This window comes from Malus domestica, chromosome 11 (assembly GCF_042453785.1).
Source record: "Malus domestica chromosome 11, GDT2T_hap1".
NCBI lineage: Eukaryota > Viridiplantae > Streptophyta > Magnoliopsida > Rosales > Rosaceae > Malus > Malus domestica.
Window position 1 is genome coordinate 35,267,628 of NC_091671.1, and position 16,568 is coordinate 35,284,195.

General features: G+C 37.1%; 4 protein-coding genes across 7 annotated transcripts; 3 read left to right on the forward strand and 1 right to left on the reverse strand.

Moving 5' to 3' along the window:
* Window positions 1–9,199: 9,199 nt before the first annotated feature.
* On the forward strand, window positions 9,200–9,607 carry LOC103413336 (zinc finger CCCH domain-containing protein 14-like). The gene has a single exon (XM_008351808.2). It carries the CDS (start codon window positions 9,200–9,202, stop codon window positions 9,605–9,607), a length of 408 nt encoding a protein of 135 aa, XP_008350030.2.
* A 1,373-nt stretch (window positions 9,608–10,980) lies between these two features.
* On the forward strand, window positions 10,981–12,542 carry LOC103413309 (uncharacterized). The gene is made up of 2 exons (XM_029089038.2): window positions 10,981–11,584; window positions 11,823–12,542. The coding sequence occupies exons 1-2, from the start codon at window positions 11,039–11,041 to the stop codon at window positions 12,249–12,251; spliced, it is 975 nt and encodes a 324-aa protein (XP_028944871.1). The 5' UTR covers window positions 10,981–11,038; the 3' UTR covers window positions 12,252–12,542.
* Window positions 12,543–13,133: 591 nt separating this feature from the next.
* On the forward strand, window positions 13,134–16,266 carry LOC103413308 (uncharacterized). 4 transcript variants are annotated; one of them, XR_525870.4, is made up of 5 exons: window positions 13,134–13,695; window positions 14,125–14,343; window positions 14,783–14,808; window positions 14,893–15,181; window positions 15,765–16,266. XR_525870.4 is itself a non-coding variant. In XM_008351785.4 (4 exons), the coding sequence occupies exons 1-4, from the start codon at window positions 13,306–13,308 to the stop codon at window positions 15,125–15,127; spliced, it is 870 nt and encodes a 289-aa protein (XP_008350007.1). In that variant the 5' UTR covers window positions 13,134–13,305; the 3' UTR covers window positions 15,128–15,296. The 4 variants fall into 4 exon arrangements, 2 of the variants coding, with proteins under 2 accessions (XP_008350007.1, XP_028944872.1); XR_011573447.1 differs by having other exon boundaries at window positions 14,133–14,343; XM_008351785.4 differs by lacking the exon at window positions 15,765–16,266 and having other exon boundaries at window positions 14,893–15,296.
* Window positions 15,400–16,568, reverse strand: LOC103413334 (uncharacterized). Its single transcript, XM_008351807.4, has 2 exons — window positions 16,385–16,568; window positions 15,400–16,236 (listed from the first exon to the last, which is right to left on the reverse strand). The coding sequence occupies exons 1-2, from the start codon at window positions 16,550–16,552 to the stop codon at window positions 15,586–15,588; spliced, it is 819 nt and encodes a 272-aa protein (XP_008350029.2). The 5' UTR covers window positions 16,553–16,568; the 3' UTR covers window positions 15,400–15,585.

Below are 16,568 nucleotides of genomic sequence, written 5' to 3' on the forward strand. Positions count from 1 at the left end.
GTTTAATTAGGGCTGATCATGGGAAGCAAATTTGTACATTTTTCACACACACACACACATGTATAAAGAGTGGGGGCATCCGCCCCCTAGGCCCATAGTAGCTCTGCCTACGGCTGCGGGGCTTAACCAAAGTGTGGGTGATTTAGATGCCCCTTAGCCCCATCTCTTATCAATTGTTTTTGTTTTTGGTTCTTTTTAAAGGTTTATGTGAATGCAGTTTGGATCTAGTGGTTCTCTTCTGGTACGGCAATTTTGGAGCGAAATCTAGTTAGGACAGTTTTCTTGTTGTGGGTTAGAAATTTTTGTGTTACAATGCCTTCATCGAATCCAACGCGAAGTTGATTATCTTAGGGTAGCTACCCTTGTGTGTGCTGGCAATGTGGTAGTGGAAGCGGCAGCAACTGCGTTCTATCTGTGCAGGATGAGTAGTAGGACTGTTGAATATTTAAAATATATATATATATAATAATATATATATATATAAAATAATAATATAAAATAATATATTATATATATAATAATATTATATATATAATAATATTATATATATAATAATATTATATATATATATATATATATATATATATATATATATATATATATATATGAGGATGTTTGACGGGAAGTTTGGTCATTGACCCAACAATTATATCTTTTCGAAAAGTATTGCAGCTTTTTGCTAATAGAGATACCCAATGGTTGCTGAATGTTTTACAACATATGTGACCTTTGGGTAATTGGTGTTTTGTATCAAATATGTCAATTGGACATAATGTTGTAATGTGTTGTATCCCATGGTGAAAAGACATACTCAAATCAAAGGATGTGTCTAACGGGTGCAATTCTCTCTATATATATGGGTAACATTAGTACAAGAGAATTCATTAATTTCAGAAATTTGTTATCTACATAATTTCTTTGCTCTCTTGTCTCTCCATCACATTCATACAATTTCTTTCTAGTTATTTCTAAGGGAATATAATTCGATTTTGCTAATCGAATATTCCATACTTTGTTGTATCTTGGAAGTGACTTGCCAAGAACCCTTTAGCAAACTCATTCGAATGGGGGCAAATAACACTTTAAGGAAACGATTCAAGTCGTACCTCAAAGTCATTATTTGGTTATTCTCTATTTTTCTACATTAACTCTAACAATCTTAAAGTGTTATTTTCATCATGGATAACAAATCTAATAACATGACTTTGAAGATTATCAATCAAGATATCTACAAGTTAGACAAATTTGATGGATCAAATTTCACCCGATGGAAGGACAAGATGCATTTCATGCTTACTGTTCTAAATGTCATATATGTGTTGGACCTGAAATTGGAGCCTATTTGTGAACCAAGTGACAAAGACTCGGACAATATAGTTGCCGATCGAAAGAAGCATGAAGAAGATAAATTGGTATGTCGAGGACACATCTTGGGCACATTATTTGATCGTTTATATGACCTGTATGCACACATTCAATCTCCAAAGGAAATTTGAGAAGCACTTGAACACAAGTACACAACGGAAAAAAGAGGTACCGATAAATTTTTAATGTTCAAATATTATAAATTCACTATGTTTGATAACAAACCCATCCTAGACCAAGTTCATGAATTATTGGTCTTGGTCTCAAAGCTTCGTGAACTTAAAATAGTTATTCCGGATCCTATAATAGTTGAGACTATTATGGCAAAATTACCCCAAACATGGAATAACTATAGAAAGAAACTTCTACACATGTTGGAAGATATTAGTTTGGAGAATTTGCAAAAGGGTATTTAAATTGAAGAGGAAACTCGAAATCGTGATAAGAATTTTGCAAATCAAGATTTCTCAAAAGTTCACATTGTCGAAGGAAACAAATATAAAAAGAACTTCAAAGTCAAAATTGACAAAGGGAAGTTTAAGAATACCAATTCCAACAACAATCAAAAGAATGCAAATGATGTATGTTACCATTGTAGAAAGAAAGGTCATTACATTCGTGATTGTAGACACAGGAAAGCAAGTGAGAAATATGCCAATAAGTCCAATAGCGCAAATATGGTGGAAAACTCTGGAATTGATAACATTGTTGCAATGGTATCAATGATGCATATTGGTATGATTACCGAACTGAATATGGCAGCAGAAATAAAATCCTCCGATTGGTAGCTCGACTCAGGGGCTACTATACATGTGTGCAATGATAAGGCACAATTCAAAACATATGAAGCATTAACGGACAATCAAGAAGTTTTAATGGGGAATCATAATTCCGCCAAAGTTCTAGGAAAATGAACCGTTGAACTTCAATTTACTTTTGGGAAGAAATTGACGTTGCTTAATGTACTACATGTTCCAGAAATTAGAAAGAATCTTGTGTCTACAAATTTATTATGTAAGAATAGTATAAAGACTATTCTAGAGTCCGACAAGTTAATAATGTCGAAAAATGGGATGTTTGTTGGGAAGGGGTATTCTTGTGATGGGATGTTCAAACTAAGTATTAATAATAAAGTGAATTCTTCTGCTTATATTGTTGAATCTTCCTCTCATTTATGTCATTTACGTTTAGCACATATAAATTTTAGATCTTTAAAATACATGCGCACACTTGGTTTAATTGCTTGCAATGATGATTATAATGATAAATGTGAAACATGTATTCAAGCGAAAATGACTAAGAAACCTTTTCCACTGCCGAAAGAAATACAAATTTATTAGTCTTAATACATTCTAACATATGTGAATTCAATGGTGTTTTAACAAGAGGAGGAAAACGATATTTTATCACATTTATAGATGATTGTTCTAAGTTCACTTATGTTTATTTATTGTGTAATAAAGATGAAGCTTTTGAGTGTTTTAAGCGCTATAAAGCTGAAGTTGAAAACCAAAAATGAAGGAAAATTAAATGCCTTCGTAGTGATAGAGGTGGTGAATATTTTTCACATGAATTTGATATTTTTTTGTGAAGAGCATGGTATTATACATCAAAGAACTGCACCTTATACACCACAACAAAATGGTTTGGCAGAAAGAAAAAATAGGACACTCACTGAAATGATTAATTCTATGATGATTAATGCTAATACTCCAAAATATTTATGGGGTGAAGCATTGTTTACTACATGTCATATACACAATAGAATTACATCTACGAAGACACATGTGTCACCATATGAAATTTGGAAAGGAAGAAAAACAAATTTGTCATATTTGAGAGTATGGGGTTGTGTAGCTTTTTATAAGGCACTCGATCCTAAGAGATTCAAGTTGGGTCGAAAAGGAATTAAAAGCATATTTGTAGGATATGCAGAAAATTCAAAGGCATATATGTTGCTTAATTTAGACTCAAATACAATAGTTGAGTCTAGAGATGTCGAATTTATAGAAAATAAATTCTATAACGACTACTCAATGTCTGGAAAAGAGAATGACCAAACACTTTTCTCTAATCCGGCTAGTAGTCATTCTCAATGTGAGAAAAGAAAACAGTCTGAAACTGTTAATGAACCAAGGAAAAGCCAAAGAGTAAGAAAAGAAAAGACTCTAGGTCCTAATTTTATTTCATCTCAATCTATTATATTTTTAGTTGAAGGAAATAGAACAAAGGTTCTTAAGAAAATACCTATATTGTTGAATGTGGAGGATGATCCTAAAAGTCTAAGCGAAGCAATGACTTCAAGAGATGCAGCTTTTTGGAAAGAGGCTATAGATGATGAATTTGAATCATTAATATCTAATCAGACATGGGTTTTAGTAGACTTGCCCCAAGGATCAAAAGCAATAGGTTGTAAGTGGGTATTTAGAAGAAAATAAAATACAGACGGGTTTATTCAGACATTTAAAGCCAGGCTGGTTGCCAAGGGTTTTAAGCAGAAAAAGGGAATAGACTATTTCGATACATATGCACCAGTAGCTAGGCTAACATCAATTAGAATATTGTTTGCATTGGCATCTTTATATAATTTGCATGTGCATCAAATGGATGTGAAAACTGCATTTTTAAATGGTGATTTGGATGAAGAAGTCTATATGGAACAACCGGAAGGGTTTGTTCTTCCTGGGAATGAAAAGAAGGTTTGTAAATTAATAAAGTCGTTATATGGATTGAAGCAAGCACCAAACAATGGCATGAAAAGTTTGATTTTGTCATTTTATCATATGGATTTAGACATAATAGTGCTGATAAATGCATATACTCTAAATTCACAAATGATTATGGTGTTATTATATGTTTATATGTCGACGACTTGCTAATTTTTTGTACAAACATCAAAGGTGTATCTGAAACTAAAGAGTATCTAAATTCAAAATTCAAGATGAAGGATTTGAATAAAGTAGATACTATATTGGGAATTAAAGTAAAGAAGCATAGTAGGGGCTACGCTTTGTGTTAGTCACATTATATAGAAAAATTGCTTCTTAAGTTTAAGCATCTACAAATAAAAGAAACAACTACCCCTTATGACCCTAGTGAAACTTTGCTTAATAATTATGGTAGGTCCGTTGTACAGCTTGAGTATGGTAGTGTAATTGGAAGTTTAATGCATGTCATGCATTGTACCAGGCCAGATATCGCATTTGCAGTAAGCAAACTTTCTAGATACACTAGTCATCCGTGTACTGCTCATTGGAAAGCAATAAATAAAATTTTTGGTTATCTTAAAAGAACTATTAATCTGAGTTTAACTTACTATGAGTTTCCAGCAGTACTTGAAGGATATTCAGATGCAAGTTGGATAACAAGTGCTAATGATAATAAGTCTACATCAAGGTGGATTTTTACAATTGCCGGAGGAGCAATTTCTTGGGCTTCGAAGAAGCAAACATGTATAGCACATTCAACTATGAAATCTGAATTTATAGCATTAGCGGCAACAGGTAAAGAAGAGGAATAGATTAGAAATTTGTTATTGGAAATAGAGTTGTGGCCACAACCAATGCCATCCATTTCTTTATACTGTGATAGTGAGATTACTTTGTCTAGAGCATACAATGGAAAGTCTAGACATATTAGCTTGAGACATGAATATGTCAAGCAATTAATAACTGATAGAGTTATTAATATTATTTATGTTAAATCAAGTAATAACTTGGTGAATCCATTAACGAAAGCACTTTCAATAGCTTTGGTAGTTAGTACATCTAGTGGAATGGAGCTAAAACCCTTTACTAAAAATTAGCCACCAATAATGGTAACCCAACTTTCTCTAGAACATCACTAGTTTAAAAGTTTAATGGGTAATAACAAGTTATTGTTAAGTGGTTGTGAAAGCACTGAAAATTAATATATAGCTCATTCCAGAATGATCAGTGCAAGACTACTACGTTTAGAAGGATGAGTTTTAACTCTTAATGAGATTATTTGTAGTTATATCTATAGTAGCAGGGACATGGGAAGGAACCTCACCTATATGAACATAAGAAGTGGTGCCGCTTCTACCAAGAGTTTGATTTTCTCTTGTAAATGCTTATGAAACCAGGATGAGGCACAAGGCCATAATAGTGCTTAATTAGTTCAGAAATTTCTTTAAGTAAATAAGACATAATCATGTGTGTAGTGATTCCGGTTTTAACATAAGAATATGTGGTTTAAACTTAGGTCACCATCGCATTCATTATAACTTTGAATCACTTACACTAATTCAAGGTTTAATTCGAAAGACACCTTTATTGTATGCATGATTATATCGGTATGCTTGTGATAATTATAAAGTGAGAGTTGTAATATCATTTTCTATATATATTTTTTTAAATAGGGAAGGATTGTTGAATATTTAAAATATATATATATATATATATATATATAATAATATATTATATATATACTAATATATAATAATATATTATATATATAATAATATTATATATATATATATATGAGGATGTTTGACGGGAAGTTGGGTCATTGACCCAACAATTATATCTTTTCGAAAAGCATTGCAGCTTTTTGCTAATAGAGATACCCAATGGTTGCTGAATGTTTTACAACATATGTGATCTTTGAGTAATTGGTGTTTTGTATCATATATGTTCATTGGACATACTGTTGTAATGTGTTGTATCCCATGGTGAAAAGACATACTCAAATCAAAGGATGTGTCTAATGGGTGCAATTCTCTATATATATATGGGTAACATTAGTACAAGAGAATTCATTAATTTCATAAATTTGTTATCTACACAATTTCTTTGCTCTCTTGTCTCTCCAACACATTTATACAATTTCTTTCTAGTTATTTCTAAGGGAATATAATTCGATTTTGCTAATCGAATATTCCATACTTTGTTGTATCCTGGAAGTGACTTGCCAAGAACCCTTTAGCAAACTCATTCGAGTGGGGGCAAATAACACTTTAAGGAAACGATTCAAGTCGTACCTCAAAGTTATTATTTAGATTATTCTCTATTTTTCTACATTAACTCTAACAAGGACTCCCTTTTTGTTTGTTGCCAATTTGTTGAATGGACTTTTGGTCATCCTCAATTTTTATTGGGCTGTATGATGTAATGTGTTTTGGGTGTATACCCTCATTCAACGAAATTTACGCTATATTCGAACAAAAGAGAAAGAATTGGTTGTTAGCAGTATCAACGTCGCGACTCTCTGATAAAAAATTGATCTCTGCATGCCCACTTGCACGGTTGCACCGTGAAAGTTGTTTTTACCATGTTGCAGTTACCATCCGTTATTTTTCTTGGCTTGCAATTATGAATTTGATTTATTCTTACTTGAGAATTTATACATACTACGTACTAGGGCATGGTAATGCATCGGAATTTTAGACCATTGGATTCTTTATTACCCGGTGTATATGACATAAATTAGCATGGTAGAATTTTTAGAATTCAAACTCGAATATAAAAAAAGAAACACATTGTCTCAAATAACTTTGTTGATGCACAAAACCGGATGGGTCATGGAACAACGTAAAACCGACCGTGAATCTGCAAGAAAGTAAATAACACAAGATGTATCATGGTTCATCCCAATGTTTAGGCTACGTCCACACTGATATTGTATTTCTCTGAGATGTTGAAGAGGGAGAGAGAGAGAGCTTCTCTGTGAAGAGAGAGATCTGAGAGGGTGAGGGTCAGGCCTAAGAATCGGCATCTCCTAATGAGGAGAGTGAGGGGTCTTTTTATAGAACAAGGGCTCCTCATTTATTACATATTTGCCCCTCCATTTATTACATAATTACACTTGAGTCCCTCGAGTATTTATACGAGGTCTAAATACGAAGACCCTAAGTATGGTATAAACAGTAGTCCCCCAAGTCTTCAGTTAAGAGAGTCTTTTGGCTGGAGACTTGAAATTCAATCCATGTGTGGGCCGAAGTAACTAGATGTCGTCTAGAATTGATACTTGATATGAGGTGGTGCCCAATCTGAAATGATGCTCAACTAGAAGTAGCACATGTTGCGAGGCTGCTCAGCTTGTGGCTTATGTTGCCTTGGTTGGCTCGGCTTATGGTGTTTGAAGGTGAGGGAGTCCCTTTTATAGAATAAGGGCTCGCTCCTCAATACATAAATATCGGCTAGAGTTGATGCTCGCGGCGAGGCGATTGCTCAGTAGGCGGCGATGCTCTCTAAGGATGGTGATGGAGTCCCTTTTATAGAATAAGGGCTCGCTCCTCAATACATGAATAATGGGTTAGAGTTGATGCTCTCTAATGATGTTGAGGGAGTCCCCTTTATAGAATAAGGGTTCGCTCCTCAATACATGAATAATGGGCTAGAGTTGATGCTCTCTAATGATGGTGAGGGAGTCATTTTTATAAAATAAGGGTTCGCTCCTCGATACATAAATAATGGGCTAGAGTCCCCCAAGTATTTTTCATGAGGCCCAGTTGAGGCCCAATATATGGTACATAATGTAGTCCCCCAAGTCTTCGGTCAATATAGTTTGTTGGCTGGAGACTTCAAATTGAATCCATGCATGGGCCGAAGTGGCAGTTGTTCAGAGGCGGTATTTGTATACCCTGCACTGAAGCTTTGTAGGTGAAGTTTTGAAGCTAGAGCTCTGTAAATGAAGCTTTTGAAGCTAGATTGACATGAGTGATGCTCATGAATGTTTATGTTGATTGACATGAGTGATGCTCATAGATGTTGACATGAGTGATGTTCATGAATGTTGACATGAATGATGGTCATGAATGTTTATGTATGATTGACATGAGTGATGCTCATGTATAATTTTGGAGTACTAGGCGTACTTTTGATCACCTAGTGGGTGATAATAGCAACAGGTTGCCGAATAATTTTGGAGTACTGGGCGTATTTTTGCCAAATAATTTTGGAGTACCGGGCGTACTTTTGATCACCTGGTTAGTGATAATAGCGGCAGGCTGCCGAATAATTTTTTGTAGTACTGAACGTACTTTTAATCACCTGGTTGATGATAATAGAGGGTCTGGCTTTTTTGGGCATATGGGTCTTTGCCCTCCACACAACATTCCAGCCCATTATTTTTGGCTTGTCGTTTTTTTTTACCCTCTGATGGAGTTTTTACAGATGTCTCTGAAAAATAAGAAAAATAAATTTCATTATTAAAAAATAAATAAAGCAGTCGTTGGTGCGTACTGGGTTGTTGCAGGTCTTTTTCCATGTGTGTCTTCCAGTGGCTTCTTCAGAAAAGTGAGAACATACATAATGAAAGTTTTCTTTTTCAAAAGTTGATGGCATATTCTGCTTTGGTGGTCGACAAAAGCAAAATATAATCCTGGCTTTTCCTTTCTGTATTCCTTTTCTTCCCTTTTTCTTTTTCTGCTGTCTGAACATCAACTGGTGTACTCCAGCTGTAAAACTCCATCAGAGTACTTTTCTTTCTGCTTTTCTGCTTTTGCTTTCGGCCTGTTCAACCAAAAGCAAAAGAATCCCCAATTGCGCCCTTGCTTCACTTGCTTGTCTAGCAGCTTGTTCATCTCGTTCCCCCCACTCAATCCTCACCCAGCCCCAAAACCCGTTTGAAGAAACGGGCACCCCGGAACCAGAAAGCCGCAGACTGACCTTCTCGCTGATCCTTTTGCCTTCGAACCGCCCATCTCCGGCCACGATGGTGTCAAGCCATAGGCACTCTGGCTGTCCTTTTGGCGAGAGTTGCCACTTCCTGCACTACGTTCATGGATGTTACAATGTCGTGGCTTAGATGATGAATCTTGCGCCTACCCCTCCGCCACCTAGGAATATTCTTGGCCCACCATCCAATTCCAATGGGTCCAATTCATCTGGAGTTAAATCGCATATGCAATAAATATAATTCTGCTGAAGGCTACAAATTTGGTGACAAATGTCATTTTGCTCATGGTGAGTGGGAACTTGGCAAGCCTCTTGCTCAGACCCACGATGATCCTCGTGCCATGGGACCTGGTCCAGGCCGTATGGGTAATTGGATGAAGCCACACGCAGCACGCCCTACATCTAGCTTTGGTGCCTCATCTACTGCAAAAATCAGCGTGGACGTAGCGGATCATGGAGGAGAACTTGGTGCAGGAGCAGGCGAGCCTAGCCCAGTCCCGCGGGTCCTCCTCAAGCTTGAAGAGGATGTTCAGAACGACGTCGTCGGAGAGCTTCGAGAACAGGGTTCTGGCCATCGGATTTCAAATTTATCCGAGAAATGAGGGGACAAGGGTCGGAACTTGACGTTGGATTTGGGTATTTCGGGGATTTTGAGAGATGGGTTAACGGAATTTCTGTTTGTTTTTGGTGAACTGATTTGGGGAGAGTGTGAGTGTTTGGTTAAAAGGAATGGCGCGAGAAAGGGAGAGTTGGGGGAGGTTGGTTCGGTTTTGGGTTTTGCAAATCCACGGCAGAGGTGAAAAAATAAAAGAGAACCGACATAGCTTTTCGTGTCGTTTCCCACAGACGGTGCCAAATGTTGATGCACAAAACCGGAGGGGTCTTGGAACAACGTAAATCCGACCGTGAATCTACAAGAAAGTAAATAACACAAGATGTATCGTGGTTCACCCCAATGTTTGGGCTACGTCCACACTGATATTGTATTTCTCTGAGATGTTGAAGAGGGAGAGAGAGAGCTTCTTTGTGAAGAGATAGCTCTGAGAGGGTGAGGGTCAGGCCTAAGAATTGGCCTCTCCTCATGAGGAGATTGAGGGGTCCTTTTATAGAATAAGGGATCCTCACTTATTACATATTTACCCCTCCATTTATTACATAATTACACTTGAGCCCCCAAATATTTATACGAGGTCTAAATACGAAGGTCCTAAGTCCAATTATGCGTTTATCAATCTCTATATTTCAGCAACACAAGTTTGTGTTCTTTCTAAAACTGCCAACTTCCATATTGTTTTGGCGGAGGAGAAATTTTTATTTTGTATTTATTTAACACCTAGTACCTTAGCTGTCATATATATTATAGGGAGAAAATTATGTGCATTCGCTATAAACAAAAGTGCACCACATGGGGAGTAGTGTGCTGGCATGGCCCTATCATTGACATGAGTTATTAACCCTTCTCCATATTTCCTAGTTGTTGTATGACCTTAAATGCCACATTCCCTGATTTGAAATCTTATCTCTATCTCTATCTCCACTTAGTGCACATCATGAATTATCACGAGGTAGCTCAGTAATTGGGGCAAAGTTTAAACCACTAATTTACTCGACTCATCCTAAGTTTGATTCTTGACGCTGATGAATTATATAATGACGGTCAAGAAAAAGCTGAAATACTTCTTTGAGTCTTCACAATACTCAAAAGAGTGAATTGCACTATGATTTCGCCACTAGCAGGTCCCTTTTTGCAAAAAAAAAACAAACACTTAGTGCACATAATGGACCCTCTTGTCCAAATGCATATGTATCCACATTAAAATATGCTTTTATTCCAAAAACTATGTCCTAAAAGCACATGGTTCCATTCCCCCACATGGCATCCCCAGTCAGCCCCCAGTTAGTTGTATTTGCTCATAATTTAATTTAGTTCTTAAAAAATATATATATATATATTTTGCAGCTTAATTTAAAGGCCATATTATGGGTGTCTTTTACTGGTTGAAATCTGAGAGGAACTCCTTTTGTGTGGAGCCATGGAGCCAACTGGTGATGACCCAAATGAGCAATCTGCAAGTAAGAAAGAAGACAATGTGGAAGAAGCCAATGATCTCTTGGAAGAGTGTTGGTTTTTTGATAACTTGCTCAACAGGAAACAGAAGATGCTAAGGTGTTTTTCTGATCCTCACAGCAACTCATCAGGTTTTGGTCAAGGAATGTCAGTGAAGGCGAATAAGGCCACAGAAGGCAATGGATTTGCCGGTCCAAATTTGGTTCGGACGCCGTCGTTGCCTCTTCATATAGGGAGGCAGGAGACTGTTCAAGTGAAGCAAAGTGGTGGTAAGAGTAGTGTGAGCAAATTGACAAGGGAAACGTCGCATCAGAAAATGCTACAGACACCAACCCAACCGTCGGTTTGTATTGGGAGGAGGACAGAAGGAGTTCAGGATAGAGAAAGTGATATCAGAAGAAGTAGAGTAAATGGGCAACCGGTGCGCCACAATTTGCTCAGGACACCCTCCCTGCCACCATGTCGAGTAAAAGAAAAGAGAAACCAAGAAAGTGTTCCACAAAAACACAAGGTACTAGCTAGCATTATCATCATCATGTTTTTAGTTTAGAAATATACGTTAATTAAAATTATGAATTAATAGTTTCAAAAAAGTCACCATGCACTCCTTAAGCACGCTTGCTTATGCATTAAATTGATATTAAGGGGTGCAGATGACTTTTGTGGAGTGACATTAACGACTCAATATTTAACGACGGTTTAATTAACTTATTGTTATCTTACAATGTTGTTACGCTTGATTATTGCAGGGGCTCACGACACAATGTTCTGCCGTTCCAAGATTTAAACCCCCCAAAAACACAGTAGGGGAAAGCAACATGAGTAGTACAGATGGGATTAAGGAAATGAGACTCCGGTGCCCTAATCAACTGACGACGAGAAAGAGCCTAAGTGATCTTGAAATTGAAGAACTGCAAGGGTTCAAGGACTTGGGGTTCACATTTGACACGAAAGAGTTGAGCCCTAATGTGGTGAACATACTTCCCGGTCTGCAGGAAAAGAAGAGGAGTGAAGATTTGAACTCGATACATGTTAGGAGGCCTTATCTTTCCGAGGTGTGGTTGGCGCAAAGCTGCGCAGCCCCGCCACCTCCAAATTTGGGTGCAACTATGTCTACTGAAGATATAAAGGAACAAATCAAGTTCTGGGCTAGATCTGTGGCTTCTAATGTGCGCTAGGGATTTTTTTTCTTCTGAATTTTAACTTGATTTACATGCTAATCGATTATGTAGTCCGATTCATTTAAAAAAGTAACATCCAATAATCTACCCAAACCAATTAATCCAACCCAATTTGGTCAATTTCAACAACTCGATCAAATTGGATCATTGGATTAAAAAAAAAAATCATGTGTGAGACAGAGAGGAAGATGGAGTTGCTATTGTATAATCTCAATGATCCACCCTCACGCGACACTTTCAATTGTATTATTTCACTTAACATACACTTATCGTTTTCATTTTGTGAAATAGTGTTTCAAAAACCAGTCCTGTAAAATGTTACCAAATGAGCATAAATGTTTCTAATTTACGTTCATGGGCATTTCTGTTTTCATAGAAAACAATTAGATGATCAAAATGTCTAATTTGGCTAATTCACGCATAATTTTCAGCTTTTCACACTCATCTCTTTATTTATCATCATCAAATTAAATAAATAAAATTAAAACAACTAGACATATAATACAAATACATATATATGGTTAGGATCCAGGGCCACTCTTTTAACACACATTTTTTATACACCTTTTTATATGGCTCACTCCGTAATATATTTATGCGATCAAATTTTTTAGTTTTATGTCTTACTTCAAAGACCATGTCTACTAAAATTTATCCAAAACCCAAACCATATGTCTATTGGATTGAATTTAGAGTTTCTTTGAAGAACCGTATTTTTTTTTTTTCAATACAAATGAATGTCTTAGTGGTTTTGGATTTGTCTAATTTTTTTGCAAAGATAACTAATGAATAATGTACTCTAAAATATAAGAGGTTCGAAATGTTGAAATTCATTACAACGTGAGCCCTACAATATATATTACAATGTTCACATGAAATATGGTTCAAAATCTGGAGGGGATAACAGATATTTTCATAAGCCCACCAAAATCCAAAATATGCAAAAGAAGATGTCATCTTTGGTTGATGAGAAACAAAAAAAACCAAAAAACACAGCCGCAACTGAACTCCTCAGTAGCTCAGCTCTCTCTCCCTCCCTAAAATCCCTCAAATGTTGCAGACCCAACACCTTCTCCTTTCCAATTTCCCCATCTTTCTCTCTCATCCCCAAACCAACTTTCTCTCACCTCCCAATCTCTCACCTTTTCCTCTCACTTTTCTCCACAAACCCACCAGTCTCTGCCCTGTCTCAGCCCATTCCAGAGCCGGACCCGAACAATGGCTAGCCGAAGCTCCAGAACCCACCACCGCGACCCCATACACTCCCTTAGAATTTGCTCCAGACGGTCCCGAAGAATTGCCACCGTCTTCTTCTCCAGTGTTTGCCACCAATGATGACCCTTCATCTCTCCAAGTGGCCACCAGTGTTCTTCTCACAGGTGCCATCACTGTCTTCCTCTTTCGCTCGCTGCGACGCCGTGCCAAGCGTGCTAAAGAACTGGTAAAGACTGTAGCTTTCGCTTCATTACTGTGTACAAATTACTGTTTTTTGTGTGTACTTATTGCTAAAGTTTCGAATTTTGGGAATTGGGTTTTGGTGGGAATTGCCTTTTACTTTCAATTACAAGTTTTTTGAAGTTTTGGGGAATGCTTTTAAATTTTATTACAAACAAATCACTACTCTAAGCTACACAAATTGGAGGGAGGGTTTGAATCCAGAACGTTGCAGGTTGAAGAGGAAGCCATATCTACCCGAGCGATCCACCACTTGCCAGGAATGATTTTCATTGATTATATGTGCTTTAATTTTAATGTGTTAATTTTGGATTTTGAGAGATTGTGATACAATTTGCCATTCACTTTAAATACAATTTTTATGTGTTAGTGTGAGCCAATTTGTGGGCTTTGATGGAGTGATTTTGGTACCTAGAAATATAGGTCATCTGGAGTGAAGAAGTCATTGAAGGATGAGGCTTTGGATAGCTTGAAAGCACTGTCTACAGGTTCTGTTGAAGCAAAGGGTCCACCGTCACCTGTTCAGGCGTTGTTGGGTGGAATATCAGCCGGCGTCATTGCACTTATTCTTTATAAGTTCACTACTACAATTGAAGCATCTCTCAACCGCCAAACTATTTCTGATAATTTTTCGGTTTGTCCCTTCATTGCTCGTGTCCTTGATTTTTCTGTTCTGGACATATTTTTGTTTAACTAACACAATGGTTCTTATGAGGTTACGCTACTATCACATTTTCTCTCAATTCCATAGGAAAGAATAATGATCCAGATAAAATCTATTGCACTTTTACTGCGTCTGAATTCGTGTTGCTTCATTTCTTGTGTACTGAATTGTAGGGTTAAAAATGTTAAGTTTTATATAGTTCGAACTATTACTTGTGATACCTTACACGACTTGAGGCACAAAATGCTCACTCTTTTTTCTTCTTTTTTTGTCCAATTGAATGTGATGGTAGAAATATTGCACTCCAAGACCGCTTTTCATTTGTATTCTTGTTGGTGTGTGAACTTGGCTAATTTTCATTGAATCCATCCTGGCCTTTGAACATTGTACTTGTGTTTCTACTTTTCAGGTTCGTCAGATTACAATAACCATAAGGTAGCTCCTACTACTAATTCCTTCTGGTTTTCCTTGCTTTTAATCGATCAGAAAATGATCACCTTTTTTTTCTTCTGTTGGCAGGACCATTATAAATGGGTTATGCTACCTTGCAACATTTGTGTTCGGCATCAATGCTGTGGGTTTAGTCCTTTATGCTGGTCAGCTCGCCATCAACTCTATCATGGAAGATATAAATGAAGACACTCAGACTCAAGGTGAGGAGCAGTCAGGCTCACTGAATTCAACGGTTGAAAGCCCCACAAATAGTGGTGAGAACAGCAATAAGGATGATCAAGATTCAGATGGAACACAATAGAGTAGAACCAACATTGACGCAGAAGCAGGTTTTGTCATTTCAACTTATTTCTAGGTAAATATAGTGTTTGAAAGAAATCTGTGCCATTTCTGGCCGTGTTATTTTTCGTGATCAATCTCTCTGCACTCAAGATCCTATTCAATATTAATATATGGTTGTCAAAGATGAAGCGGTTCTTAGCAGCTGCCATGAATGTTTGTGTATCTTTGCTCATTGATTTTTACAGAAAGAAGTAAACGAGAGTGCACAAATCAGTTTTCTATGCTCAAAAGTGTAAAAATGATTGAAATTACGAAAATCACCAAATCACATCATGTCAAAGTTTGCTATGAAAATTTTAAGATTGGAATTAGAATACAAAACATGTGATTCTCTCTCTCTCTCTCTCTCTCTCTCTCTCTCTCTCTCTCTCTCTCTCTCTCTCTCTCAATTGTTACTCCAAAATCTTCTGCTAGAGTTTAACTTGTTGCCTCTGAATCTAATCTCGTACTTGGTTCTGGTGGTTCTTGAGTTGTGCTTCCATGCATGTGTGATCTTTCTTCATGTTGCTCATTAGCCCTTTCGATTCTGTGTTTTTCTTCGTCAAATTTTCTGATCATATTATCACGTCTCCCAACTGGTCGGAACTGATGCAAAGGAGTGGAATTTGAATCAAGCCTGTGCAAAACCAACACCATGGTCACTGAGCAAACAAACATTGGAATCGGACCAAAAATCCAAAGCAGCACAGTAGTGGCAAAGTAGATAGCTCTTAGCCCCAATGTCCAGAACAAGCCTCCACTTATCACCGCCTTCTCGACATGCTCCTGAGGAATATCACTGTCTGGCATACTGATGAGGAAATTGGCATGAACAAAGTCTCTTATACAATGTAAAAAAGAAGCTAAGGCCAGCAGGAAGCAGGCCAGAATGCTAATATATTTGACGGAAACTAGCATAGGACTTGTGTCGCCGTATGTAATACTGCTCGTGAAGACATTGTGCGAAGAGTTTCCAATCCATGCTCCGATGAGAGAGCTTAAGGCTAGAGAGGTTGAGGCTAAGAAATTTGCTGCTGTTGTGGTGCTAGAGATTACTGCTAGGGACATACCTCTGTCCTTTGCATCAACCTGCAATTAATTAAAGACCAAATAGAGTTATATACTGTGTTTTCTCTTGCCGGACTTGTCTGACAAACGTTGATATTGTCAGACTGTGAATCTGCATCCCGCATTCTAAGCAAAGAGAAAGATAAAAAGTGGAATCTTATATACTGACCTGCAACATTCTCTCAACCCAAGCTTTTCTGCAGTGGTTTTCATTGCCAATGACTGTAGTTTCAGGATGTCTTAGGTATCTATACAGAAGAAAAAGATGGTAGCAAAGCATGATTAGCAACCCAGTTGGGACCAAGATTAAATCTAAGTATTCCTTCTTCCAAACCATTCTCTCTCTCTGTCTC

What these genes read in the sequence shown, in the direction of transcription:
- LOC103413336 (XM_008351808.2), top strand. Translation starts at nt 9,200, where the DNA reads ATGGGTCCAATTCATCTGGAGTTAAATCGCATATGCAATAAATATAAT.
- LOC103413309 (XM_029089038.2), top strand. Translation starts at nt 11,039, where the DNA reads ATGGAGCCAACTGGTGATGACCCAAATGAGCAATCTGCAAGTAAGAAA. An exon ending in GTGTTCCACAAAAACACAAG is followed by an intron (nt 11,585 to 11,822) that starts GTACTAGCTAGC and finishes TGATTATTGCAG; the next exon opens with GGGCTCACGACACAATGTTC.
- LOC103413308 (XM_008351785.4), top strand. Translation starts at nt 13,306, where the DNA reads ATGTTGCAGACCCAACACCTTCTCCTTTCCAATTTCCCCATCTTTCTC. An exon ending in CCAAGCGTGCTAAAGAACTG is followed by an intron (nt 13,696 to 14,124) that starts GTAAAGACTGTA and finishes TTTGGTACCTAG; the next exon opens with AAATATAGGTCATCTGGAGT. An exon ending in CTATTTCTGATAATTTTTCG is followed by an intron (nt 14,344 to 14,782) that starts GTTTGTCCCTTC and finishes TCTACTTTTCAG; the next exon opens with GTTCGTCAGATTACAATAAC.
- LOC103413334 (XM_008351807.4), bottom strand. Translation starts at nt 16,552, where the DNA reads ATGGTTTGGAAGAAGGAATACTTAGATTTAATCTTGGTCCCAACTGGG. An exon ending in GGGTTGAGAGAATGTTGCAG is followed by an intron (nt 16,237 to 16,384) that starts GTCAGTATATAA and finishes AATTAATTGCAG; the next exon opens with GTTGATGCAAAGGACAGAGG.